At 38.5% G+C, this 27,463-nt stretch overlaps 1 protein-coding gene across 1 annotated transcript in view; it reads right to left on the minus strand.

The window, feature by feature from the left end:
* Positions 1–3,987: 3,987 nt before the first annotated feature.
* The window catches only part of LOC115225852 (E3 ubiquitin-protein ligase MIB2-like), a 31,520-nt gene continuing 8,044 nt past the window's right edge, over positions 3,988–27,463 (minus strand). The window contains exons 2-10 of the mRNA XM_036514594.1: positions 24,633–24,735; positions 21,052–21,203; positions 20,195–20,354; positions 16,886–17,346; positions 15,747–15,783; positions 7,755–7,964; positions 5,585–5,763; positions 5,039–5,187; positions 3,988–4,172 (exon numbers count right to left, since the gene is read on the minus strand). Coding sequence (XP_036370487.1) covers positions 3,997–4,172; positions 5,039–5,187; positions 5,585–5,763; positions 7,755–7,964; positions 15,747–15,783; positions 16,886–17,346; positions 20,195–20,354; positions 21,052–21,203; positions 24,633–24,716 — 1,608 coding nt within the window. The 5' untranslated portion in view covers positions 24,717–24,735 and the 3' untranslated portion in view covers positions 3,988–3,996. The remainder of the gene's footprint in view (positions 4,173–5,038; positions 5,188–5,584; positions 5,764–7,754; positions 7,965–15,746; positions 15,784–16,885; positions 17,347–20,194; positions 20,355–21,051; positions 21,204–24,632; positions 24,736–27,463) is intronic.

Raw genomic sequence — 27,463 nt, forward strand, 5'->3', positions numbered from 1 at the left:
CTATCAGTGTCTTTTGCTGAACTGCTAAGTTACGGGTACATAAACACACCAACATCGGTTGTCAAGCATTGGTTGGGAACAAAGACACACATAAATATTTACATATATATCATCATCATCGTTTAACGTCTGCTTTCCATGCTAGCATGGGTAGGCTTCTTTCAGTTTCAGTCAGCCAATCCACTCACAAGGCTTTGGTCAACCCAAGGCTATAGTTAAAGACACTTGCCTACGGTGCCACACAGTCGTCTTTACAACCCAATTTAATAGTTGCATCCTTAAGAATTAACATAAAGAATAAAATAAATTGAGCTAAAATAGTGCGATTAATGATAGATAAGTTTGCAGCTTCAAAAGATTGGGAACACTTTTACCACCGATCTTATAGTTTTGCTTTTCATTTTGATGCTTAACAATTTTGCTTTTTTACGCTGCTGTTATTTTACTGATGTCTTCTGCTGTCTCGGCAATCCTTCCTTAACAAATGGTGAAAATTAAGTCACACACTCCATCGTCTTTCCAGTTCATGTTTGATCATTTCCTCAGCCTACACCCGAGCATCAGAAATACAATAGAATTTTAGGCAATAGGGCAATTCGGTACAAGTATTAGGTTGTTTCACATGAAATGTCGCATTTTTAATTACTTGTTATTTCAGTCATTTAAAAACTCAGTTATATATAATTTGCATTTAATTTTGACTCGTTTTCTTTCCCAATAATATTGATATACAAAATTCGTACCCACAGACCTTATGAAAACGGTAACAACCAAACTATGTTGAGTGATTTTCTCGTATGAGTAGAAAGTGGGTCACTCTGCTGCAGAAGCTCTACGGAATATCAAGTGGGCCTTTGGTAACTGTTTAGAGATAGTTCCAAAGCTCTCATTCATGAGATGATAGCCTTGAAAATAAACCAAGGTGTAGGCCAAAATCAGTTATTTGGCATTGAATGCCCTGGTTGAACAAAATCCAGGAACAAAAGTTGGAAAACTTTCATCAGAACTCCAAACATCTCACACAACTGTTTTTGGACACCTGTAAAAAAATTGGAAAATGGATGGGTGTGTTCCTCATCAACTGAACAAGATTAAAAAAAACAGATCCCTCGAAGTGTGCTCTTTATTGCTTTCTCGACTGGAGAAAGACCATTTTTGCATCAAATTATTAGATATGATAAGAAATGGATACTCTTTGACAACAGCAGGAGAGGATAGTGATTAGATGCAGGAAAATCACCTAACCATTACCCAAACCCACCATTGCATCATAAAAAGTTAGTGGTCACTGTTTTGTGGTCTGCGAAGGGAGGTATTCATTATTCATTTTTCCAACAAGGACAAGTGGTAACAGCAACATCATATTGCCAGGAAATTGATTTTTTGCTTGAGAATTTGAAAAAGAAGCAACCCAGACCAGTGAATAGAGATGGATTAATTTTTAAAGCATGAATTATAAGATTTTGCAACATCCTCCCTATTCTCCTGATATCTCTCCTATTGATCATCACTTGTTTAAGCATTTTGAGCTTCTCATAAGCAATAAACATTCTTAGATAGAGAAGAAGTAATTGAAGCATTGGACAGTTTATCACAGCCAAAGGATGAATTTTTTGTTGAAGATGGAATATACGACACAGAGAAACGTTGGGTAAATGTCGCAATTGAACATGGATCATACTTTGATTAAATAAATCAGTTTTCTAACATGTCTGAAACATTTTATTGTTACCTTTCAAATACAACATTTCATATACCAGACTAAATGTTATGTCAATGGATTCTTCTCTTCTTCCGAGTTGCCATCTACAATATTTGTTGTAAAAATCTAGAAATTCTCTTGAAGCTGTCATTGTCCACTGACTACTTGAACATATTGTCCCATCTTCCTCCTAGACTCTCTCTATTAATAAGTATTATATTTATATAAACATTTATATTGTATACATTACATATTCCGTACATGTCTTTAGGTGTATTTAATGAAACACAATCTGAAGAAATAAACCAGTTCTGTCTGATATCTCAGTCATTTGTAATCTCCTCCATAAGGTTCAACGTTGAATGAAATCAGAATTAGCTGATCCTCTTGTATTTTCTTTTACTCTCAGACAGGAAATCTTCAACACCCCCTCATATGAGATAATGTGTGAGACCTCTACGTAATAGCTAGGACTGGTAGAAATAGCAACCAAAATTTACCTCAGATCACACCCTACTGTCTTATCTATAGATGTATGACAGAGTGCTGAAAAGTCCCTGGCTTTAAGTGTATAGCAAAAGGGCTGGTTGCAGGCCCAATCTTCTGAGTTCTTTTACAGAGCTTAGAAAAACTGAAGGACCATTGCAATAAGTGTGTGAATCTGAGGGGAATATTTTTAGTAAAATCATACTTAACAGATCCTCCTGTATTTTCTTTTACCCAACACCAGGAACTTTTCAACACACCCTCATATATATGTATTTATTCACCATGTTGGACCACTTACTCTACATGTTTTTTTTTTCATTCTTTATATATTCCTTCATATAACTTTCTGTTGAAGAGCATAGGCTCAAAATGTAAAAGAATTTTTCCTAGTGTCAAACTAATACACTTGCTTGTTGTCCTACACCTGTCTTTGTCTTTTGTTTTTCTATGAAACTGAACTATGTATGTGTATATATATATATATATATATATATAGAGAGAGAGAGAGAGAGGGAGATTTCATGAAAAAACAAAATACGAAGACAGGTGGTATAGAAAACAAACGTATTAGTATAACGCTCAGGAATTGAAAAAGTCTTTTACGTTTTGAGCCTACGCTCTTCTACAGAAAGAAACAAGGAGAGAAAAAACGTGTGTAGTGGCTACCGATCTATCATATATATATATATTGCTGCTTATATTAATTTTTTGTAGATGCATTAGCATTTCACTAATACAACCATAAATTTTTATGGTATATATACGCCATGATAGATTGTTAGCCACTACACACATTTTTTTCTCTCCTTGTTTTCTGTGTCCCTTTCTGTAGAAGAGCATAGGCTCAAAACATAAGACTTTTTCTATTCCTGAGCGTTATACTAATACATCTGTTTGTTTTCTACACCACCTGTCTTCGTCTTTTGTTTTTTCGTAAACTCTCCCCATATATATATATATATATATATATATATATATATATACACATTTGACCGTTATCAGCAAATCGTTTGTGCAGCTCATTTGGCAAATGCTAAACACTCATATGTCGTCTTCAACAGGAGAGTCTATTATGTGTGTGTGTGTGTGTAAAATGAGAGAGAGAGAGAGAGAAAGATACATACTTAAACAGATACATCATCATCATTTAACATCCATTGTCCATGCTGGCATAGGTTGAATGGTTTGACCAGGACTGGTTAGCTGAGGGGTTGTGCCATTGGCATGGGTCCCAGTTACGTAACATTGACATTGGTCACATTGCCCCTATGAGGCCCAGCACTTGAATGGTGGTTTTTATGTGCCACCACCATGGGTACCAGTTACATGACACCAGTATCGGCCACAACTACAATTTCACTTGGCTTCACGGGTCTTCTCAAGCACAGCTTATCACCAAACGTCTCGGTCACTAGTCATTGTGCCTTTGCACACAGTCTTGAGTGTGAAACAGTTTTTGACCAAAAATGGCAAGACTAGGTTTACTCACCCTCTCTATTCCCCCAATCTTATTCAATGCAACTTTCTTTTTGTTCCTCTGAATGAAAAAAGTCCTTAAAGGAAAACGCTTTCCAGATATTATGAGAAAGAGAGAGAGAGAAATAGTGTTCACATGTTTTATTGTTGCATGTTGTTTCTAATATGTATTCTTAGATTTGTCCAGTTTGTAGAAAAAAACCCAAAAATATGAGAGTTCTAATTCTGGCAGATTTGATATTGTTACGATGTAAATGTTGATCTTTGTGTCTGATCAGGGATGGTGGTAACAAGATGTGATTAATAACAGGACAAAAAGAAACGGTTGATCAATGTTTAATAATAATAATCTTTTTCTCAATTTGTTTCCTACACAAATGACACTTGTGAAGTCGTTCTCCACATTCTTTACAAGTGGTATGGCCACATTCAAAGACCATGTTCCAACGCCGCTCCATACATATTGTACATGTACACGTGGTTTGGTCGTCCGCTTGGGATCCATCTGAAATGATAAATACACAATTGTTGGTGTTATTTAAGCAGGAAACTATGAATCAGGAAATTATAAGCAAGAAATATTCTGTAGAAATATAGTAGAAATATAGCTGGAAGTTAAAAAGATGATGATCTATATTTGGATGTCCTTCCCATCATCAAAACTCACCCAGACTGAAGCAAGTTTTATCACAGAAAATCAAGATGTTTAGGAAAGAGCAGTAGGAATGGTTAAATGCAGTAAAGTGGATACACAGAGACTTGGGCTTTGAATGCAGAGGACATGCATGGACTAGAGAGAAATGAAGGCAGTATGCACCACCGGATGTGCATTAACGACAAAGCACAAATGTGTTGAGAGAAAAATTGGTCATAAGAGGAATCAAATACAGCATGCAAGAGAGGAGACTGCATTAGGTTAGACATGTGATGCGTATGAATGAAGACAGCTGTATGAAGAAGTGCTGTTCACTGAAAGTGGATGGCATCTGTGGAAGAGGGAGACCCAGGAAGACATGGGATGAAGTGGTAGGACTGATTTCAGGATGTTGTGACTCAGAGGAAAAAATACTGGACCAAGATGTCTGGGGATATGAAGTTCTGGAGAGGACCCACCCACATCAGAAGCACACATAATACAACTAATTCCTCACAATGAACTATAAAAAGTTGATGTTTACTAATAGAACCTGAGAAATTTATTGATATTTCAGTTAGTCATCATTTATTTTCCAGTATCATTCATTAGTAATGTTTAGTGGATGTACTATCACAGAGGAAAGACACCTGGGTCTACCCAACAATATGAAGTACATTATTCCACACTACAAAGTCAATGAGACAAACAGACAGGCCATTAAATAATATCCTTACCAAATCCACTCTTGCCAGCTACAGGTTGTCGACACTGGGGGCAGGTTTTACGCTTAATTTTGGAACAACATTCCTCACACATCACAGTATGTTCACAGGGCTGGAATGTTACAGTGGCCTCTTTATCTTCACATATTAGACATGGTAATCTATGGAACAAAATACAAACACATCTCTGTAATAAAATTAATTTAACAATTTCAAAATGTCTTCATTCACTTCACCATTTAGAACTACATTCTCCTAGTGGTTAGAGATCTTTAAAATAGGGAATTAAGAGAGGTATTCTAGGGATAGACAGTGAGATACAAATGTCAACACAACCAATTATGTGAATGTATTCAAAATAGTGTTCTTTGTTTGATCACCAAACAACTGTATTTTCTGTTTATTGTTTTTTTCGCTATTGCTGTGCGTCTTTGGTCAAGAACAATAACAACAGTAGAATGTATTGGCAGAATTAAAACATAACAAACGTATAAACAAGGATTATATACAGAATGGAAATTATATTGGATTATCCTGTCATTGCCAGTGAATACTTACTGCGGTGGTGGGAAAAATGCTTGTATTTGCTCTTTTAAATGCAAATTCTTAATGAGGTCCAGTGGGGTCACATTCTCACTGTTTTTATGGTAAAAGTTGGCTCCCTGATAAGCAAGATAGCTAGCGACTACTGTACCAGAGAGCCTGTCTTTCTTACTCAAAGAGAATTTCAAGCAGAACTACAAATGATGAAATATAAAATGAAGAGTTCAATATTACAAAAATATACATTATTGTAGCTCCGTTCTACTAAATCTAATTATAGTTTGCTGTGTATATCCACTGATTAAACTGATTATACAATATTGAGTTTCTACATTACCTCTAATTGAAGCCATTTCCCATTTCCATTTATTTTTATTTTCAACATTTCTTATATTGAACAGAACAAACCTTACTGATTAACATAAAGTTTATTGATACTTAATGAGTTAATATTTTCTTGTCAATCACAAATTTTACAAAATATTCAATAAATAATACAAAAACAAAATCATATCACCAAGTGACACATTGGAATTATAGTGGAACAGAAATCACACAAAACACAAAACCTATCTATGCAACTGGCCAGAGCAAAAATGATACTTATGGATGTGTGTGTGTTTTGTTTTTGTCTTTCTGTCTCTGTGCTTCCTTGCATGCTTGTGTAGTTCATAATCATCATCGTTTAACGTCCGTTTTCCATGCTAGCATGGGTTGGACGGTTCAACTGGGGTCTGGGAAGCCAGAAGGCTGTGCCAGGCCCAGTCTGATTTGGCAGTGTTTCTACAGCTTCCTAACGCCAACCATTCCGTGAGTGATTTTTACGTGCCACATGCACAGGTGCCAGACGAGGCTGGCAAACAGCCACAATCGGATGGTGCTTTTTATGTGCCACCGGCACAGATCAAAATCTGAAGTACAAGGAAACACACTTAGGACCTTGATTCATGGTACTCACTTTCAAGTGTTCTGCCATTCAACATTGTGGATATATGTTGTGTACAGGGCCTTGCTTGCAGATAAATTGAGACCAATTTTAAGCAGTTGACTTAGTGGGTTTAACATTTCATTTTTCGACCAAAACCTTGCTTGCTTGAAAATCTAATCCTCTTTATTTTTCAGGTAAGTAGCAAACTGTTTCAACAACATAATCGTTCCACCATTGTTGTTTTGGTGCATGCTGGGAACATTGCCAATAAAATTATTGACAAAACTTCTAAAAGCAACAGTTTATTGTGTATATAAACAATTTAAAGAAGAGGCAAAGACTGATAAAGAAAAACACAAGACTCAAAATGATTCCAAGCATAAAGTTTCTCGCTGGTCTCAAACGCTTGACTGAAACCAACCCATCCATATCCATGACAACTCTTGCAAAGAAACACTTGTCTCTTTCCACAGTATCCAGAGCTGTGAACAGGAACCATGGCATGACTCGCTATGTTTGATGCTGCCATCACCTCCTAACAGCCATGGGCAAAGCAATCAAAGCTGAGAGATGCTCAAAGCTTGTTATTCATCAAGCATCAAGGTGTTGGAAAAACTCTCAAGTTTGTGAACGAGAAGTTCCCTGTGGATGCTGAAGTGAATCACAGAAATTCTTGAGTGATTGCATACAACTGTGGCGAATGATGGAAGGGTCATGGATCCACACTTCATTGAAGTCTGACTTGAAGATCATTACAAAGGAGTATCTGGACACCCTGAAGACCTCTACGTTACTTTGAATGGAGCAGAAGTTTGGGTTTGACAATGTGGTGCTTATCCAGGACTCTGCATGAGTCAAAAGCAACATAGGCCTTCCTTGGTGAGAAGGAGCCATTTTTTGTGAGGGCCAACATCTGGCCCAGTAAAAGCCCAGATCTCAACCTTCTCGATTACTTTTTATGGAGCGTACTTCAAGCAAGGAGCAGTGCTTCACCACAATCAAGTGTCAACAGTTTGAAGACCAGCATCGTGTGTGCGACACACAAAATCAAAAACACAGAGGTTGTGGCAGCTGCAAAAAAATTTTGTTCTTGTGTGGAGGCAACCATATTGAGCGGTAACTGTTTTTGTACATAATATAATTAGGGGTCTCAGGAGAGACTGGATTACTAAATGGTAATGGAGGAGGGGTTGATGATGTCTGTCTGCTTCTCTCTCTCTCTCTCTCATATATTTGTAAGCAATTTTAAAAACTTACCTCATCTAAAATATCTAAGTGTTCACCCTCAGAATGAAACACCTTTTTCTCCACAGCAAGATGCATACAATTATTACCACCACCATCAACAGCATGTATGCTTGCTCTTTTGGAAATTAAGGTGTGGATCATTCCAAGATGCCCTCCGGAGACAGCTAGAAGCAATGGTGTCATTTTGTTACGATTCTTGAGATCCAGTTTCACCGAATCCTTAGTGGGAGTAAAAACAGAAAAGAAAAATGTATATGGAAATTAGGGTTGATATCAATGTGTCATTACTGACTTCCAACTCTAGCCCTGACTGACTATAAACATTTGATGTTTGCAAGTAGAGTCACCCTATAACATGCTATAGGTATGTGTTTGAGACATGATAGAACTATTGAGATGTTATTAACAGATTGTATACCAAGCCCAAACGTATTTGTTTGCACCACTTTCTCTCTCTCTCTCTCTTTCTATAATATATATTTATATACATATACCTGTGTGTATATACATATATACAATCACACACACACACATATATAGAACTGGAGAATTGCAATGCTACATCTTCATTATATGAAACCTCCTCTAACATGTGGCATTTCACAGATGAGGGAATTTGATGCTGCTGCTCACATCTGTGATTCCTGCTATGAGGTATACTCATCCAGAATCCTTGACAGGAGGAGATCCAGTTTTGTCTTGAAGACACATCCACACCATGCAGGTCAGGTCTCTCAGGCTTTTTGGAAGGATTTGAAGAGCTGTGGGCCCTTGAAACCCAAGCTTTTGCACTACCTGATCCTGTATCTTGATGGCAATGTTGAGATCTTTGGCACTAATTACTGGCACAAGATTCTGTTGTTTGTGTAACTATCAATGCCAAAGTTTGGTACAAGTCCCTCTAGGATTTTCCAGATGTACATCACAGCGCATCTTTCCTGTATTTCTTCTATGGAGTAGGATCTTAAACTTTTCAGCCTTTCCCAGTAGCTGATACCTTGCCTTGAGACAATTTCCTCTGTGTAGCTTCAGTGGTTTGTTTTGAGTTCTGATGTTAATTTTCTACCGTGTGGTGACCATAGTTGGGAGCAGTAGTCTAAGCAGCTGAAGACATAAGTCCCATCATGGTTTCCTGTTCTCTTGTTCTGAAAGTTCAAAGGATCCATCTGACCATCTGTCTGCATTTTATAGCCAAATTAGTAATATGCACCTGGAAAGCTGCATCATCACTCATGTCAATGCCCAGGTCATGCACTGATTTTGATTCAGGAATTGCAATCCTTCCTGGGTTGGTATATCTTGCCTGCATTTTATTCAGCTTTTTGTGTGCTGGTACTGCAGGGTTTGGGATTTTCCAACATTAAAATGCATGTTATTGTCCTCAGTCCACCTGTATACTGCATCCAATTCCTGTTGCAGGTGCACAATATTCCCTGGGTTCTCTATACTCTGAACAACTTTTGATGTCATCTGCATTGCTAGCAAGGGTGTCTATCTGAGAAGCTGAGGGCATGTCGGAAAGGGCCACTATGAATAGCAGTAGACCTAAGACAGTGCCCTGTGGAATACTACTTACTATTTGTGTTTCCTTAGAGGTGGTCTCATTTGCTACCACTGCCTGACTTCTATAATTTAAAGGTTCATGTAGCCACTCTCCAAGTTTTCCAACTACCCATAGCTTACGACAGATGCCATGCTTGACTTTATCAAAGGCTTTTGCATAGTCAAAATCTATCAGGTTTACATTTGTGTTGTTGAGTAACTGCTTTAACACCCAGCTGTAGTGCAGTAAGAGCTATGTCAGGCAGCTTCTACCTGGTTGAAAACCATACTGGGTGTTAGTCAACAAGTCATTCTCTTCAAGACAAGCAATTCATTTCCCGCAGACTACTCATTCCAGGATTTTGCTAATGTTGGGTCAGAGAGATATGCCTATAATTTTTCGTATTTGCTCTTCTTCCTCCTTTGTGAATAGGGCATATTATTCCTTATATATAGATGCTTTCGATCTAATTTGGATTCTTTGCCATCAAATTTGAATTCTTTGCAATCAAATTTGAATTTTTCAATTGGTGTTCAAGCCTTGAAAAAAAAGAGAGTTAAACTACATCAGCCGTAAGGGAATACATGTCTACCTTATCTAACTCGTCCAGTAGAGCCGACCAATTGATATCTGAAAAGTTCGATGAAATAACTCCTGAACACTGCGATAGCTTCTACCAAAAGATGCTTCAACATATTTACGTCTGGACAAGGGGAGATAATAGGAAAAGAATCATTCGTTGATTATCTCCCCTTGTTCAGACCCGTCAACGACGTAAATATGTTGAAGCATTTTTTGGTAGAAGCTGTGGCAGTGTTCAGGAGTTATTTCATCGAACTTTTCAGATAACAATTGGTGGGCTCTACTGGACAAGTTAGATAAGATAGACATGTATTCCATTATGGCTGATGTAGTTTAACTCTTTTTTTTTTTTCAAGGCTTGAGCACCAATTGAAAAATTCAAATTTGATTGCAAAGAATCCAAATTAGATCGAAAACATCTATCTATCTATCTACCTTAATATATATATATATGCACATACAGATATCAGAACTTGCCAGTATACTGCCTTTTGATCCTGTATCAGAAATGGTTTCTTCTCATTGACAACTGCTTGCAAACTGTTCTATGATATTTCCCTGAGTAGTTTTTGTATTAAGTCGTGTTGAACACCTGTGACAGGAGCTGGAAAACCATAGAGTTCAAGTCTGTCTCCACTGAGTGATCGAACTTTGTCTTCTATTAATCTCAATGCTTCAATGAAGATGTCATTATTGAATATGACATCACCCTCATACTGATATTGAATTCTTTGCATTTGTACCAGAGTTGTTTCAGATTTGACAATCCACAGTTCACCAGCATTATGGAGAAGTGATTTCTCAGCTGCATAGGACATTTGCACATTTGTGCCTCTCTCAATCTGGCGTCCCAGTGTGCATCAACTTCCAGAAGACCTCTGAGATGGCAAGCCTGGTGATATGTATGACATACTGTATTGCCAACCGCACATAAGGCTGTGAATGATGTGGGTCCCTGGACATGGTGTAACAGAAGCCTTAGATAGTAGCACTCTGACTAGTCAGGATGGACAGTATAGATTCAGCCAATTGGGTCTGATTTCTTGATTCCAGGATGATCTGTGGGTGTTCCAAATGCACATTGCTTCCATTCCTTTTTGTTCCAGGTGTAGTATTGTGGAGCTTCGTTGTATAGCAGTTTTGCAGCAAACTCATCATCCTGGCAGAGCTTGAAGAATGCAGTAAGTGTGGTATTCTTTGGGGCTTCCAATTGTTGTTGCTCTGTGTCTGGAGTGAAGTAAACTCTTTCTCCATTCTCCAAGTGAACTGCAAGGTGTTTCACATGGGGATATCTCCCATGAATAGGAACTTGAAGATTCTCCAACACACTTCACCACTGCTGATGAACCTCCCCATTTGGAAGGTCTTAATTTCATCATTGTTCTCTGAATCATGGACTGCAAAGACTGCCATGTCAGATCCCTTGTTGACATATTTGCTCACATACTTAATGGATTTCACTGAGTTACAGAACTCAACATTGATGTGTGCATTGAATATCTTAGATAGGAGGGGAAGTATGGCACCATCTACCTGTTGTCCACTGGAATTTCAGTATGAGATGACTTCTTGGTGGTAGATTCATACCCAACATCACCTAGTCTTTGTCCCCTGTAGAGGGGATAGCCACCATGTCCAGCCTGGGTGTCTTGAAGGAATTACTTTCAAAAGCCCTTTGTACACTTTCTATCCTGCATGCATGAAGCATGTAGGTTTATGTTCCCACATGGACCATGTACCATTTGGGTCTTGACCACACTGAAGAGTTCTGGATTTTCTCAAGGATCTGGAATTTCTCCACTGATGAATGTATCTGTCATGCTGGCATGGAATTTTTTTGTAAACCACAGCAGGATGTGTACATGAGGAAGACCATGTTTCTGCTATTCCATGGTATACATGTGGTATCTAGTGGCACCGAACACTTTATCTTTGGTCAGTAACTGCATGAGCTTGATAACCTTCTGATACATGAATAGAAAAATACATATATATACATGCATATACATACATATACACATGCATATATATATATACACAAATGCATATACATATATATAAATACACACATTTATATATATATGCATACATACACACACGCACATATGTGTAATACACATTATAACTGAAAGTCGTAGAAGTTGCTCGCTTCCAATCATCAGCTGCCAAAGCTTGGCTAATTTTCTTTTGAATATTCATTGTCTGAATATCTTTTTGAAATATGAAATGAAAGTCTGAAGGAATTGATAATTGTTATTCACTTTCATTTAGAAACCTTTGGGAGCGATGCATGCGAAAACAGCTGCAACAAGTGCACACTTTCGATTTCCTTTCTTGTTATAAAAGAACAAAGTCAGGAAATTGTGTTGACGTTTATGCAATATTCCAAATTAATACAGAAAATGTTATATATTTATGTTAATTTTGTAATTATCTTCTACATATGTCTGCATAGGCGTAGGGGTGGCTGTGTGGTAAGTAGCTTACTTATCAACTACATGGTTCCGGGTTCAGTCCCACTGAGTGGCACCTTCAGCAAGTGTCTTCTACTATAGCCCCGGACCAACAAAATTCTTGTGAGTGGATTTGGTAGAGATAAACTGAAAGAAGCTCATCGTATATATATATATATATATATATATATAATTTTAATCCAAAAGGGAAACAAAAAAACAACAACAACAGGAACAATTACAGTATTATTATTAATAGGCGCTCAGGAGATGGAAGCAGGGAGGTATGACGTTTCGAGCGGAGCTCTTCGTCGGAAACATAAAGAAGGAAGAGAGAGGAAAGAAAGATCCCAGAGCGGGCAACAGGGAAAGAGAAAAAAGACGACTGGTGTTTACGAGTTGCACATGGTGAAGGCGGATGTTGACGATAACAAGAGCAAAGTGGGTTTTTAAAGGCAAAAGAGTGGAGACAAGGTTGGTAACCCAACAGATGTGTGTGTATGTGTGAGTGTGTGCATGTGCGTGTGTGTATGTGTGTGTGTGAGGCGAGATGAAAAAACAAAAAAATATAGGTGTGTGTTAGTGTGTGCGTCTGTGTGTAGGCGTGTGAGGTAGGGCGAGACTAGTGGTCAGCTAGCAGACAAGAAAAAGAAGGAAGGAGGAAGGGAGGTCAGTAGTAAGAAAAAGAAGGAAGGAGGAAGGGAGGGAGGGGAAGGGGTGGGGGCGTATGTAGCGTGCCAGCGTGTGTTGAGTAGTAGTGTGTGTGTGTGTCCAGTGTCGTGGTGGTATTAATGAGTAGATTGAATGTGTGTAAGAGTGATGTATATATATAGGCAAGGTGTGTATATGTGTGCGCGTGTGTGTAACGAAAAAGGGGGGGGGTTAAGGAAAAAGGACTCCAGCTGAGGGGAAGATGGAAGAGTGGTACCGCGGAGACAGGCGTGGGGAAACCCAACGACACGCGACGGTCCCAGGAACGGGCGGGAGGTCTCGTCAGGTCCCAAGGGCGAGGTGTATGCGACGCGTATGCAACGCGAGCCGGCGTAAGTGCGTATGTGCGCGTGCCTGCGAGTATGCGAGTGCGTATGTATGTGTGTGGATGTGTGAGTGTGTCTGTGTGTATGTCTGGGTGGCAGTGTGTGCGATGAATGTATGTGAGTATGTGTGTATGTATGTGTGTGCATAGATGTATGTCCGTGTGTGTGTGTGTATGTGTGTGAGTGTGTATGTATGTACGTGTGGGTGTGGGGAAGTGTGTGTATGTGCATGTGTGTGCGCGTACATACAGGTGTGTGAGTAAGTGTGTGTGTGTGTATGTATGTGTGAGTGTGTATGTATGTGTGTGTCGGATGCATGTATGTGTATGGGTGTATGTATGCGTGTGTGTATGTATGTATGTGTACGTGCGTGTGTGTGTGTGTATGCGTGTAGGTGTGCGCGTGTGCATGCATGCATGCATGTGCGTATGTGTGTGTGTGTGTGCATGTGTGTGGGTATATATGTATGTGCGTATATGTGTGTGTATGTGCGTACATGTGTGTGTGTGTGTATGCATGTGTGTGTATGTAGGTGTGTAGGCGTGTGTGTATAGGTGTATGTATGTAAGTATGTGTGGGTGTGTCCGTGTATGTGTGTGTATGTGTGTGTATGTGTGTGGGAGTGTAGGTGTGTGTGTGTATGTGTGTGTATGTATGTATGTGTGTGGATGTGTGAGTGTGTCTGTGTGTATGTCTGGGTGTGTCCGTGCATGTTTGTGTGTGTGTGTGTGTGTATGCATGTGTATGTGGGTGTGTGTGTACGTGTGTAATGTATGTGTGTGTGTGTGTGTGTGCAGGTATGTGTGTGTATGTAGGTGCGTGTGTATGTGTGTGGGAGTGTAGGTGTGTGTGTGTGCGTGTGCGTGTTTATGTTGGTGTGTACGTATGTGAGTGTGAGTGTATGGGTGTTTGTCATGCATGTGTGTGCGCGTGCAGGTGAGTGTGTGTGTAAGTATGTGTGTGTGTATGTTTGTGTGAGTGTGTAAGTGTGTATGTCTTTGTGTATGTATGTGCGTATAGGAGTATGTGGGTATGTGTGTATGTATGTATATGGGTGTATGTATGTATGTGTGTGTGTGTGTGCATGTGTATAAGTATATGTGTGTGTGCGTATGTGTGTATATGTATATGTGTGTGTGTTTATGTATGTGTGTATGTATGTGTGTAGGCGTGTGTGTGTAGATGTATGTATGTATGGGTGTGTGTCCGTGTGTGTTTGTGTGTGTGTAGGTAGATGTGTGTGTCTGAATGAGGGTATGGCTGTGTAGGTGTGTGTGTGTGTATGAATGTAAGTGTGTGTGTATACAAGTGTAATGTATGTATGTAGGTGTGTGTGTGTGTGTGTGTATGTGTACGTGTGCGTGTGTATGTGTGTGTGTGTATGCGTGTGAGTGTGAGTGTATGGGTGTATGTCTGTGTGTGTGTATGTCTGAAGTAGGTATGTATGTGTATGTATGTATGTGTGTGTGTGTGCAGGTATGTGTGTGTATGTGTGTGTGTGAGTAGGTGTGCGTGTATGTATGTGGGTAGGGATGCATGCGAGTGTGTGGGTATGTATGCATACATACGCACGCGCACATCCGAAGCAAGCCCACACGCACAAAGCGCGCTCACGCACACAACGCACAAGCAGTACAACGCAAGCCCAAGGGGCCGACCAAGCCCCCAGCGCGCGCCAAGGCGCGCGAGCGCAAAGGCCCTCGAACGCCCCGCTACGCGGGAACCGAGGATCCATCAGCCAAAACCGGAAAGCAGAAAAGAGGGGGGGCTGCCTGGATGCAAAAAGGTGTATGTGTGTGTGCATTCAGTGTAAGGGTGTGCATGTGTGGGCATGTATGTATGTATGTGCCTACATGTATGTTTGCATGTGTGTGTGTGACATACATACATATATATATATATATATATATATATATATATATATATATATGTATGTATATATATATGTATGTGTATGTTTTTGTGTCTGTGTTTGTCCCCCCCCCAACATCGCTTGACAATCAATGCTGGTGTGTTTATGTCCCCATCACTTAGCAGTTCGGCAAAAGAGACCAATAGAATAAGTACTAGGCTTACAAAGTCCTGGGGTCAATTTTCTCGACTAAAGGCAGTGCTCCAGCATGGCCACTGTTAAATGACTGAAACAAGTAAAGAGTATATGTTGTATCATAGGTGGTATCCCCCGTGGTGGTGGTCACCAACACCAATACCATCATCATGACCAATATAACGTTTTTCCACAGACATAAGACCTGTCCCCTAAAAAGGGGGTGGGAATACAGTTGATTAGATTCGTCCCCCAGTATTTTATTGTTACTTTGATGATATTAATATTAAGTAAATTAATAAAATGCTCGTGTATAATAATATGTATATGTTAACTGACCTGGGACAGCATTAAAGTCAGTATATCATAACGTTGCCTGAAAAGTAGAGAGGAAAGAAAATAAATAAAAATGAAAACATCCTCTGAGATTGAGATAATTAATAATTATTAGGTCATTAATTCATGAAAACAAAAGTAGTTAGGTTACCAAGACATAATTATGTTAATAATTATATAGACACAGGCACACATGTCCATAGTCAATATACACTGCAATGATATATATATATATATATACATACCTGAGAACACAGTGTATATATGGTACAATGAAGAGCTGTCATACAGACATGAATTTTACGAGGGGAAGAAGCACTGTAGTTGCCCAGAACATGACTGGTATTGTATTTTATCAACCTCGCAAAGGAGAAAAGCTAAGGAGACCTCAGCAAGATTTGAACCCAGATCGTAAAGTGTCATAAATAAATACCACAAGGTATTTTGCTCAACAGTAATAAGACACAAGAACAGGAGAGAGGGGGAGAGTTTATTAAATGAACTCCTCCTAGATATTACTAGCACAGCTTATATCGGTCCCAGAGTTACAATAGATACTCTGGCAGGATTTGAACTTGGAACATAAAGAAACAAAAGTAAATACTTATAGATTCTGTTTTTAGCCCAGGGTCAGAGGAAAGAGGATCACTACAAGAGAGGGAGGGAAAAAGAGAGAGAAGGGAGTGAAAGGAAGAAAAGAGGGGATTTGAACCTGTAATGTTGAGGTTGACAGAGGATGAGATGAAGTAAAGAATCTAATCAGGTAACAACAACACCAACAACGATTATGCTGATGGTTAATTAATGTTGATTAAAGATTCTGAAAAGTGTGGAAGGTGTGGTTAGGGAGCTTGCTTCCTAGCTACATGGTTCCGGGTTCAGTCCCACTGCGTGGCACTTTGGGTAGGTGTCTTCCGCTATAGCCCCGAGCCGACCGAAGCTTTGTGATTGAATTCGGCAGGCGGAAGTTACTGCCGTGTGTGTATATGTGCGTGTAGGTGCTTGTGCCTCTCCGAAAGAGAGAGAGAGGGAGAGCAGAAGGATGACTTCATAAGGGATTATGACATGAATTACTAAATAAAAACAAACAGAAAAGATAAAAGAAACAGATTTTGAATATTCTGAATGAATTGGGAACTTACCATAGAACTGCCACATGTAGAGGTGTGTTACCGGCACTGTCCACGACATGGACATCAGGCTTAGAGAGCAACAGTAATAAGTGAACGATGTCTGTGTGTCCACCAAGGCAAGCCCAGTGTAGAGGTGTGTAACCATATTTAATGTCCCCCACATTAACAGCAGGGTCTGGCATCTGTAGTAATAGGTGAACAATGTCTATGTAGCCACCACGACAGGCCCAATGTAGAGGTGTGTAACCATTGATGTTACCCACATTCGCAACAGAGTTAGACTGCAGTAACAAGTAAACGATGTCTGTCTGTCCACCACGGCAGGCCAGATGTAGAGGCATGTCGCCTTTATTGTCCACCACGTTGACATTAATGTAAGACTGCTGCAGTAATTTATGAATGATGTCCATGTGTCCCCAATGACAAGCCAGATGCAGAGGGGTGTCACCATTGCTATTTTGTTGGTTGATCTGAAGAAATAAACAAAAAATAAACACTTTCAAAATTGGTGTCTCGACTGAGAACCATTGTTTTGCGGATGTTCTACACTTCCTACCTCTGCACTTTCTTGCATAAGATTACTTTGTTCAACTTGTTTCTACAATTTTATTCCATGTATTGTCATCAAAAGAAAAATTAAATCTATTTTTATGTAGCAAATGTAGAGATTTTGTATTTACTCAGTATGAACTCTTGTGATAACACAACACACAGCCACATCAAACACATTCTACTATTTATATATGACACTACAGGTGGAATGATGGTGTGGGGAGTAAAGTTTATATTGTGTTAGGAAGGGCATCCAGCTGTAGAAACTCTGCCAGATCAGATTGGAGCCTGCTGCAGCCATCTGGTTTGCCAGCCCTCAGTCAAAATCGTCCAACCCATGCTAGCATGGAAAGCGGACGTTAAATGATGATGATGATGATATATGATCAACAATTCAATAGACACACAGAGCTACAGAATGTGTGTGTGTACGCTGTATCTGCAGGCTGTTACCCCAGCCATGGTTTTGTTTTCTGATTCTTCTCTTTAAAATAAACAGTTTCAAATAAAATTTTCCCAAAATCCATCCAATTGTTTAGTTTGTGGGGGAAAATATCAAGAGGTGAGAATGGAGATGAAACTCAGAAATTGCACACTCAGAAATGAATTTTCATAAAAAAAATATGAATCACCAGAAAGTTAAGAGGAAACGAAATGGAGTGGCAGTAAACTGTAGGGACATTTAATGTCTGTTTTCTATGCTGGCATGGGTGGAAATTTGATAGGAGCTTGGCAATCAGTGAACTGTGCCCTTCCTAACACAATTGGGTGTACTGGGTGCTTTTTATGAGGCATCAACATTATTGGGGGGAGGGGGTGGGTCACCAAGTTACTTGCAAAACAAAGACCTCTGGACTAGGATGTAATATTGAGGGCAGTGGCTTCCCGCCCAGTAATGAGAGATCAGAGTGCAAAGAGAAGGACAGAAATAGATGTAATTCAGTCGAGGAAGAGATATTTCAGCAGCCAGTTGGGAAAGGAGAGAAACAGTGGTGCAGATGTATTGATATGCATATTTCATATATATATATATATATACACACACACATATATCTATATATACATATGTATATATCTATTAAGCTTAGCTTAAGCAGTCACCATGCAATGGCTAAAGATAAAGGTCTAATAACGGGGCATAGAAGTCCTCGAAGGGAAAAGTAGGTTTTCTTGTGTGGGACTTGAATTCATATCTCTTCGTTTTCACTACAAGTGTGCTAACCATTTACACCAACGTACAACTTTGCTTCTATTTAAGAAGCTTTAAGAACTAAAATTAGTTTGTAATGTTGTTTTTGTAAACAAACTTCATGTGCTTTTCTGTGATGGTATTTGATAAGCAGCATTGATTTTTACAATTCTGTAAATAATAATAAGAGTATTTTATAAGCTTAGCTTATAAGTGATCACTATACAAATGCAATGACGAAAGAAAATAGTCTAATAATAGGGCATACACACACACACACATATATTAGGTCGTCAAGTATGAAATTTGAAGCACTGTATATGGTAAACTTTGACAGTTGCTCATTTTGTGCCATTATTATATTTTGACAATCTTTATATTTTGTTAGAAAGCTGACACATCTGTTTCTTTATTCTAACTCATTTTGTGCTTTATAAAGTATTTATAAATAGTTTTTTGCTATTTTTGCTTAGAGATGGATAAGTTAGAAATTTGTAAAGTTTTGAAAAATGAGTTTTTTCTTGGAAATATAGCATTACAGACAGCTCGGAATATTAATGAAGTATTTCATCCTAATGTCATTATGCAGCAGACAGTACCAAATTGGTTTGCAAAATTTTGTTCTGGTAACTTTGACCTCACAAATGAGCAAGGCAGTCAACCAAAAAAGGAAGGTGGATAATGACGAACTGAAAGTCACCATCGAGTCAGATCCATCTAAAATTTCCCGTGAATTACTGTTGTTGCTTGGTGTTAGAAAGCAAACAATACTGACTCACCTAGTTCAGATCGGTAAAGTGAAAAAGTTGGATAAGTAGGTTCCACGTGAACTCAATGAAAATCAGAAACAGCAACGTTTGTAAGCCTGCATTATGCTACTTTCTCGTCACAAAAATGAACCATTTTTTAATCGAATTGTAACATGTGATGAGAAATGGATCCAGTACAACAACCGTAAGTGTTCAACACAATGGTTGGACAAAGACAAGCCACCAAAACACAGCCCAAAAAGTAAAATTCAACAAAAGAAGCTGATGGTGTGTGTTTGGTGGTCTGGCGCAGGTATGATCCATTATGATTTCATTAAACCTGGCTCATCAATCATGGCCGAAGTATACTGCAGCCAACTGGACCAAATGATGCAATAACTTACAAAAAATAGAGTCTAGATTAGTCAACAGATCACTCCTATTTTATTGCAGGACAACGCCAGATCACACATTGCAAAAATGACATTGGCGAAACTAGAGGAATTGGAGTTGGAAGTTCTCTATCATCCACCATACTCACCTGCTCTTGCCCCCACTGAATATCACTTTATCCAGAATTTGGATAACTTTGTGATAGGAAAAAAATTTAATTCCAACGAAGCTGTAAAACAGGCCTTCCAAGATTTTATCGACTCTAGATTGCCAGGCTTTTACAGTTCCAGGTTGGACATGCTACTGCTGAAATGGAAGTGTTTTCACAATATGGGTGCATACTTTTCTGGATAAACCTATTCCTTGTATTTATAAAGCAACAGGAAACTTTTTTTCTACAAATTTCATACGTGACGACCTAAGATATTTATTAACCTGTAATATGTATTTTCCACGGGTATTTAATAGGACTTCTAACACATCTTTCCAGTCCTTCTCCTTCACTACCCGATGGAGAGGACTGTTGCCTCGGAAATTCTGACTGTTGACATTAGCTTGCCTGGAAATCATGAGGGCCACAGCATCTCGTTGGTGGCTGAAAGTAAAAAAATATAAACATTACAGACATTGGCAAAATAATTACATTAAATATACACAGATGTTCAGTACTTAAAAATTAAACACACAAAATTGCTGTATGGCCCACCACCATTCATTTAATGCCTACTTTCCATGCTGGGGACAGGACGGCTTGAAAGGAAGGGAATTGGTAAGCTTCGGGGCTGCATTGAACTCAAATCTTATCTTTAGCAGAGTGACTAATGTATTTTTCATAAATATTTACTCATTCATTTCAGTTGTTCAGGATAACCAAATTATTTTTGTAGAAATTCTCTACATATAAATGGCAAGCTGGCAGAATCCTTCGCATGTCAGACAAAATGCTTTCTTCTGGCATTTTGTTCATCTTTATGTTCTGAGTTCAAATTCAATTGACTTATGATTGACTTTGTCTTTTAATCCTTTTGAGGTTGATAAAACAGTGGGGGTCAATGTAATCAATAAACCCCTGTCCCCAAAATTTCAGGCTTTGTACCTATAGCACAAAAAAGAAAAAAATCCCAGCCCCTAATAATTTTGATTTCTTTCAAAAATTTCTCTAAATTTGTACATTTTTCAAAAAACAGGGATCACAATTCTGATAGTTTTTGTTTTGATTTCATGACTTAAGATGCTGGTAAGAAAGTTAGAAAGAAAAGAGATGTGAAGATTTTATTTAATTATGAACTTACTTCGTCACAGCATAATGTAAAGCTGTGTTTCCACCTTTGTCACTCATGTCTAAATCAGCCCCAGCATCAATCAACAAATTTATTAAATCTGTGTTGCCTTGTTGACAAGCAACCATCAGGTAAGTCAGACCCCAAGAATTTGTTTGGTTGATCTGAAATGAAGATAATGAAGGCATTTCGAAAATATTAAAGGAGAGAAAGTAGAAGTGTGCGTAAGGAAGATGATTGGTTAAGAAAAGAGAGATGGAGAAGAAAGCTACAGAAACCATATTAAAGGGGACGGAAGACCTTGGTGCAGTCTTTTGATTTGCAAGTTTGTGCTGCTGAACCAGTCAACCCATACCAGAATGGTAAATGGTCCCAATTGTTTCCTAGCTATTCACTTGAAGTCATGGAAGTAAGCTGAAGTTGAAACCACGTCAGATTCTTTACCAGAGTTTCCTTGCAAAGAAAGGGATTCAAAAGCCATACCAATGATGTCCTTTGATTTTACAGTTTTGATGTTGAGAATGTTCACTAGCGTCTCACTGATGAAAGTCTTCTCAGTGCTACCGCTATCAATTAATGCTTTGGCTTTGTAAGTATTAGTCACACGGAATGGTGAACCTGCTGATGCTGATACTGCCGAAAGTAGATCATATTTATCATCTTTATGTGTCACAATTGCTGAGTTCTTCCTACAAAGTTTTCCAAAATGTCCTATTTTTGGCATTTGTGGTAGACTCTGTGAGTGTCTGAAATAGCCCCAAAACCAACACTAAGAGGGTTTTCCTTTTTGGATCACAGCAGAGTGTTCTTCTTCCGGCTTTGGGGAATCAATTGTCTTGGCTATGATGAGTGCCGTTGGACTGAAGTTGGCACACTCAGAGTTTGAAAAAACTCTGGAACTCTGTTGTGCCACAGCTAGCAAACATGCTTGATCATAAGCTGTACTGAGGTTGGCAATTTTGTTTTCTAATAGTCTTTATCTTATCAGATTCAAAATGAGTCCATTCATAAACACATCTCAAAACATTTCAGACCAGTACTGCTCAGCACTCATTGCAGGTGTTTTGAGTTCATTCAAGAACTGGTCTAGAGATTCTCCTGCTTTCTGTCTTCTTGTGGCCAAAAGATGGCATACCATTACGATGTCCTTTGGTTTAATATACACACTCTTACAGCTTGTTCATAGTTCTCAACTTCACTCATGAATTCGTTTACATTCAGTTCCGCATAATCAAAAGATTGAATTTATTCCTGTCCTGGTTGTGAGTCTATAAAGTTGGTGAAAGTTCTAAGCCAATGATTGAAAACCTTGTCAGCATTTGTGGATTTTGGGTCAACATTCAATCTGTTCGCTTTCCATTTGTACCTGTCTTTCCATTAATTTTGTTCTTTATCGGTTATTCAACAACTTCTTCAAAATTAGTTTCTTTCATTGTTATGAATGACCAGTAATTCTTGGTTCAATCATAATCCAAAACAGCAAAGTGTCATATAGTGCTATCCACGATATTCTTGATTAAATGTATGTTATTCAAAATGGCTCCTCGCTCTCCCTGATCATCAAATGGCCATGCCCTCCATGTCAAGGGAAATCACTGAAATCGTAGCACAATTTGCATAACAGTCAAGTAAGCAGATGCGTAACACAGTTTTTATCACATTGTGAAAGGGTTTTGAGGCAACTTCAAAGTCGATGGTTCTGTATCTTGACTTTGCAAAGGTAGATCATGGCATTATCTGTCACAAGCTGCAAGATTTTGGCAGAGTAAACTAAGAGAGTGGCTACATGGTTTCTTAAAATATAGAAGTCTGACAGTTGCAACCAATAGTGCCCTCACTAGAGAAAGACAATTTCTGAGTGAAGTACCCCAAGGAACTGTCCTGTAGCAGCTTACAGTAGCTCTCTTAGACCTGCCCATGGTTACTTAGACAGCTGCACTACCTACGCTGACATTACAAAATTATCACATGCAATATAGAGACCCGGTGATGTCACAAGCTTGGAGCAGGACCTAAATGCAATATGCAAGGGAACTGAACAAAACAACATGCAGTTTAATGCTAGAAAATTTCAAGCACTGTGCAACCAGCTCACAAATACACAACATCCTGCATCTATTGGACCCAAGGGCAATGAAAATCCTAAAGTCACAGACTGTGAGAAACTTAAATATCAATATGTGCAATGATACATCATTTCATGCACACATTATGAAGACAGCAACAAAGTATAGAAAATTGGCAGGATGGACACTAATGATACTGCAGGACCAGAGGCCAAGAAGTCATGTTGATCCCATGGAAAGCTTTTGTCCTCAGCTGCCTTGATTACTGCTCTCAGCTGTAGTCACCACATAGTGTCAAACTAACAGCAAAGCTTGAAGCAATTCAATGCTACTACAAAAAAAGTTTGCCACACTACTTGAGTAGGCTGGAAACAAAAATTATGAATTTATTCTCTGAAGTGATGATGTGAGAGATATGTAATAGTTTACATGTAGAAAATTCAGGAAGGACTCATACCTAATGTCAACATCCAGATTTATGCAAATGCCCATACTGTACGTCATCGTGTAATACCAAATTTAGCATCAAAAGTACTGCAATAGCTTAAGATTCAAAAACCCACAGCTCTTTAATGTTGTGCCAAAAGAATTAAGAAACCTAGTCAATGTGGATGTCTCCTAAAAGAAACTGGGCATTCTTCTATCCATGACACCAGAGGAATTAACATCCTGGGATGAAGTTCAGTGCATCTCTGACCCTTTTTTTTACTAACAAGTTTTCAAAGACAACTTTCTTTGCTATAATTCAATTTTTTAATGGACAAACATCAGGTGAGAGTAATTTAGTTCTAGGTAATAGCCTTTACAGGGATGATTACTCACCATAGTAAGCGAATATTTGACGTCTCACCACTTCACTGTAGTTACTGATCCAAACTTTAGTACATGGTTTCAGCTAAACTCAGGTAAACATTCTTTATGTTTTATATATTCATACCTCTATTGGACCCTTAGTCCCCAGTATCCATAGAAAATTTTCCACAGCTCCTACATAGGGTTGATGTTACCCTCTCTGAGAAGCCCTGCTCTATATTCTTCCAGTGTCTCAGCTGACTACTGGCCTGTTATTCTAACTTCCAATATTTCAATTATTCAGTGAGCTCCAGTACAATTCTCTGAAGCCAGATCAAGTGGGAAGTTTCATTCTTGTATGACACCAGTATTTTCATATGTTTGACAACTTCTGCAAAAAATGGTGTAGCACTTCAAATCCGTAAAACCTTTGCCTGTGTGACAGTAACACCCATCTTTTGATTCCACCTGTCTCTCACCTGTTGAGCTGAATATTTCCTGTCAGAATATTCCATTGCAGTGTGTGATGAGGGGCTTCCCTGTCACTCACATTCCATCAAAGCTGGCAAGCCTCAAGGTTTAAGTATTTATGAAAACTGACAGGATTAGACAAAAGATGTGAAGAAATAAATAAAATATCATGGACAAATACATGTGGTTTGTTAGGAACATTTAATATTGTGTAGAAAATAATAAACAGTGAAATTTGTGAAGGCAATAAACAGGACAACTTACTTTATCTGGATTTTCTTTAAGAAATGTTTTAATATAGTGAATGTCACCTTGCTTAATTTTCTCTGTAATTTTATAAACCTGCATATTTTTTGAATGAAAGATGCTAAAAAAGAAAGGAACAAAAATAGTTTAAAAAAAGAAAAACTTATAAAATGAAGTCAACAGCAATACACAAATGATGGTTCTAAAACCTCAGATAATGACAAATATTAGAAACTTCAGTTTATTTAAACTATTGTTTTTAGCTGAATGCTCTTCCTGGCACCAATAAACCCAAGAGCAAGCATTGCATTGTGTCTCCGGGTTAGCTACCTTATTCTGCTTATTACAGTCTGATTATTTACAATTAAACCCTAAATAGAAGAATGTATGGTCTGTTGATCAGCAAGGTAGAAACTGTGCACCTTGAGATATAGACCTGTGGATCATACCACATCAAGAAGAAGACATTGTATACCTTGACTCATGGATCTGTGGATCATACCTCGGAGGAAGACTCTACATCTTGAGCTATAGATGTGTAGATCAGTCCTCAGCTGGGTGGAAAGTGGATTTGAATATGACAGCAGGGCACAGGGCATGAGGTCTTCACGAACGTATACTCCTACTCCACAAAGTCTACTTTCTCTTCTGTCTGTAGTTAATACTTTGGCAATTGTATTTCCATGTCTGCTATATCAGATGTAAAATGCAGTTCCATAGAACTTGATAGCATGAGTGACGTCTCTCAGGAAAGAGGTTTTTGTTTTGTTGCTGAGGTGCAGCAGGACAAATATTCAATGAAAATAGTAGTGGACTCCTGTGCTGGTAATAGTGTGGTCATCCTGTATCTATTGACCGTGGTGGCATCATATGGTGATGGGCATGGTCAGGTCAAATGCCACACAATCTTCTGTACCATGTACAAAGGAGATTTTTCTTCATCTGTTGCCCTTTTCACATCTGAGTGAAGTTGATTGTTTTAAGTAGTGTGCACTGTGTTTGCATATTATTTTTTAGGGGCAGATGATAGCTGTACAAGCCTTGTACAAGGATGCTACCAGTAAGGTGAGGGTGGGCAACAAATACAGCAAAGGATTCATGGTACAAGTAGGGGTTCACCAAGGATCGGTGCTCAGCCCCTCCTGTTCATCATAGTCCTCCAGGCAATAACAGAGGAATTCAAGATAAGCTGCCCCTGGGAGCTCCTCTATGCTGATGACCCTGTTCTTATAGCTGAATCACTATCTAAGCTAGAGAAGGCGTCCCAGCTATGGAAACAAGCTCTAGAATCAAAGGGCCTTAGAGTTAACCTAGCAAAAACCAAACTCTTAGTAAGTGGAAAGGCAGACAAATCAGAAATCCCTTCAGGTAGATGGCCCTGTTCAATCTGTAGAAAAGGTGTAGGTAGAAACTCCATAAGATGCACCCAGTGTAAGCTTTGGACACACAAACCTGAGACAACATTCTGTCACTTATGTTTACGTAAACAGCTATTTATACAGAATATACGGATAGCGTGTGTATAAAATTATAGAATTATTTTAATTGTTACGTGTGTGTCTAAAATTATTCGTTTTGTTTTTGTTTTGAGTTTTTGCTTTCGTTTTTTTTTTCTTAATTGTTAAATTAAAATTATTTCCCATTGCTTTCGTTTTTTCTTTTTCTTAATTGTTATCCTTAGATTAATTTAACAATTAAGAAAAAAAAACGAAAGGCTAAAACTCAAAACAAAAACAAAACGAATAATTTTAGACACACGACTAACAATTAAATTAATTTAACAGTTAAGAAAAAAAAACGAAAAACGAAAGGCTAAAATTTAGGGTTAGGGTTAGGGGGAGGGTTAGTGACAGGATGTTGTCTCAGTTTTAGACGCAGCAAATGATTTTAGCTAAATAGAGGCAATCGATTGGTTAAAATTCGAAAAATTAAACTACGTTAAACTTACAAATTACAATCTTCTCAAGAAAGCCAAGGGAAAAAATGTTTTATTTTGACACATTCTACCAGTATACGAAGTTTAAAAGTGTTTAGTTAACTAGAAATTGTGTTGAAAACTGCCGTTGAAAAGGAAAAGATCCCAATCAACTTCTGTACTCTTACTCATTCATTCGTTTTCTCTCTCATTCTCTAATCTTCCATATTCACCTAACATTTCTTCCATGATATTTGTACATTATTTCGAGACAAAAACCTATCGACCTTTTCCGATTCTATTCGTTAATTATAACCACTGGAAGTTATAAATTATAGGACCCCCCCCCCCCAAAAAAAAAAAAACAACAATTATAATAATTTTGTATATTCATATGAATTCCCGTGGGTAGAACATAGATCCGCAAAATCTTTCTGAAAATCTCAAATAAAAAAGTGTCATTCACTCGTTTTCAGTCTCAGAATTAGTTACGAAGGGTTAAATGCGGAGCGCAAAGCAGAATACCTCGCCATGATCACAAAAATTATAATTATTATTGTTTTTCACTTACCACGAAGGACGACGAAGGATTTGCAAAAGGTGGAGTAACCTGAAAGCATAAAGGGTAGAAGGTAATCGAGTTTAGGTTACACCCGGAAGTAATTTGAAATCGATTTCAAGTTGGCAGGGGAGAAATCGAATAGGACGGAATCCCAAATCGTGTTTCGAAATCAATTTATGTTTCTCAGGCGAATGAATGAGTCATTCAACTGGCGACCACGTGTCGCAGTGGTCCACTACTAACACTTTAATGCAGTAAACTGTAGGAAATACACATCCTCTCTTTTCTCATCCGTCCACTCACTCCTACTCTTTTCATACTCATTCTTTGTCATCTCTCACTCACTCTCTCTCTCTCTTTCTCTCTCTCTGC

Source organism: Octopus sinensis, linkage group LG28 (genome assembly GCF_006345805.1).
Source record: "Octopus sinensis linkage group LG28, ASM634580v1, whole genome shotgun sequence".
Classification (NCBI taxonomy): Eukaryota; Metazoa; Mollusca; class Cephalopoda; order Octopoda; family Octopodidae; genus Octopus; species Octopus sinensis.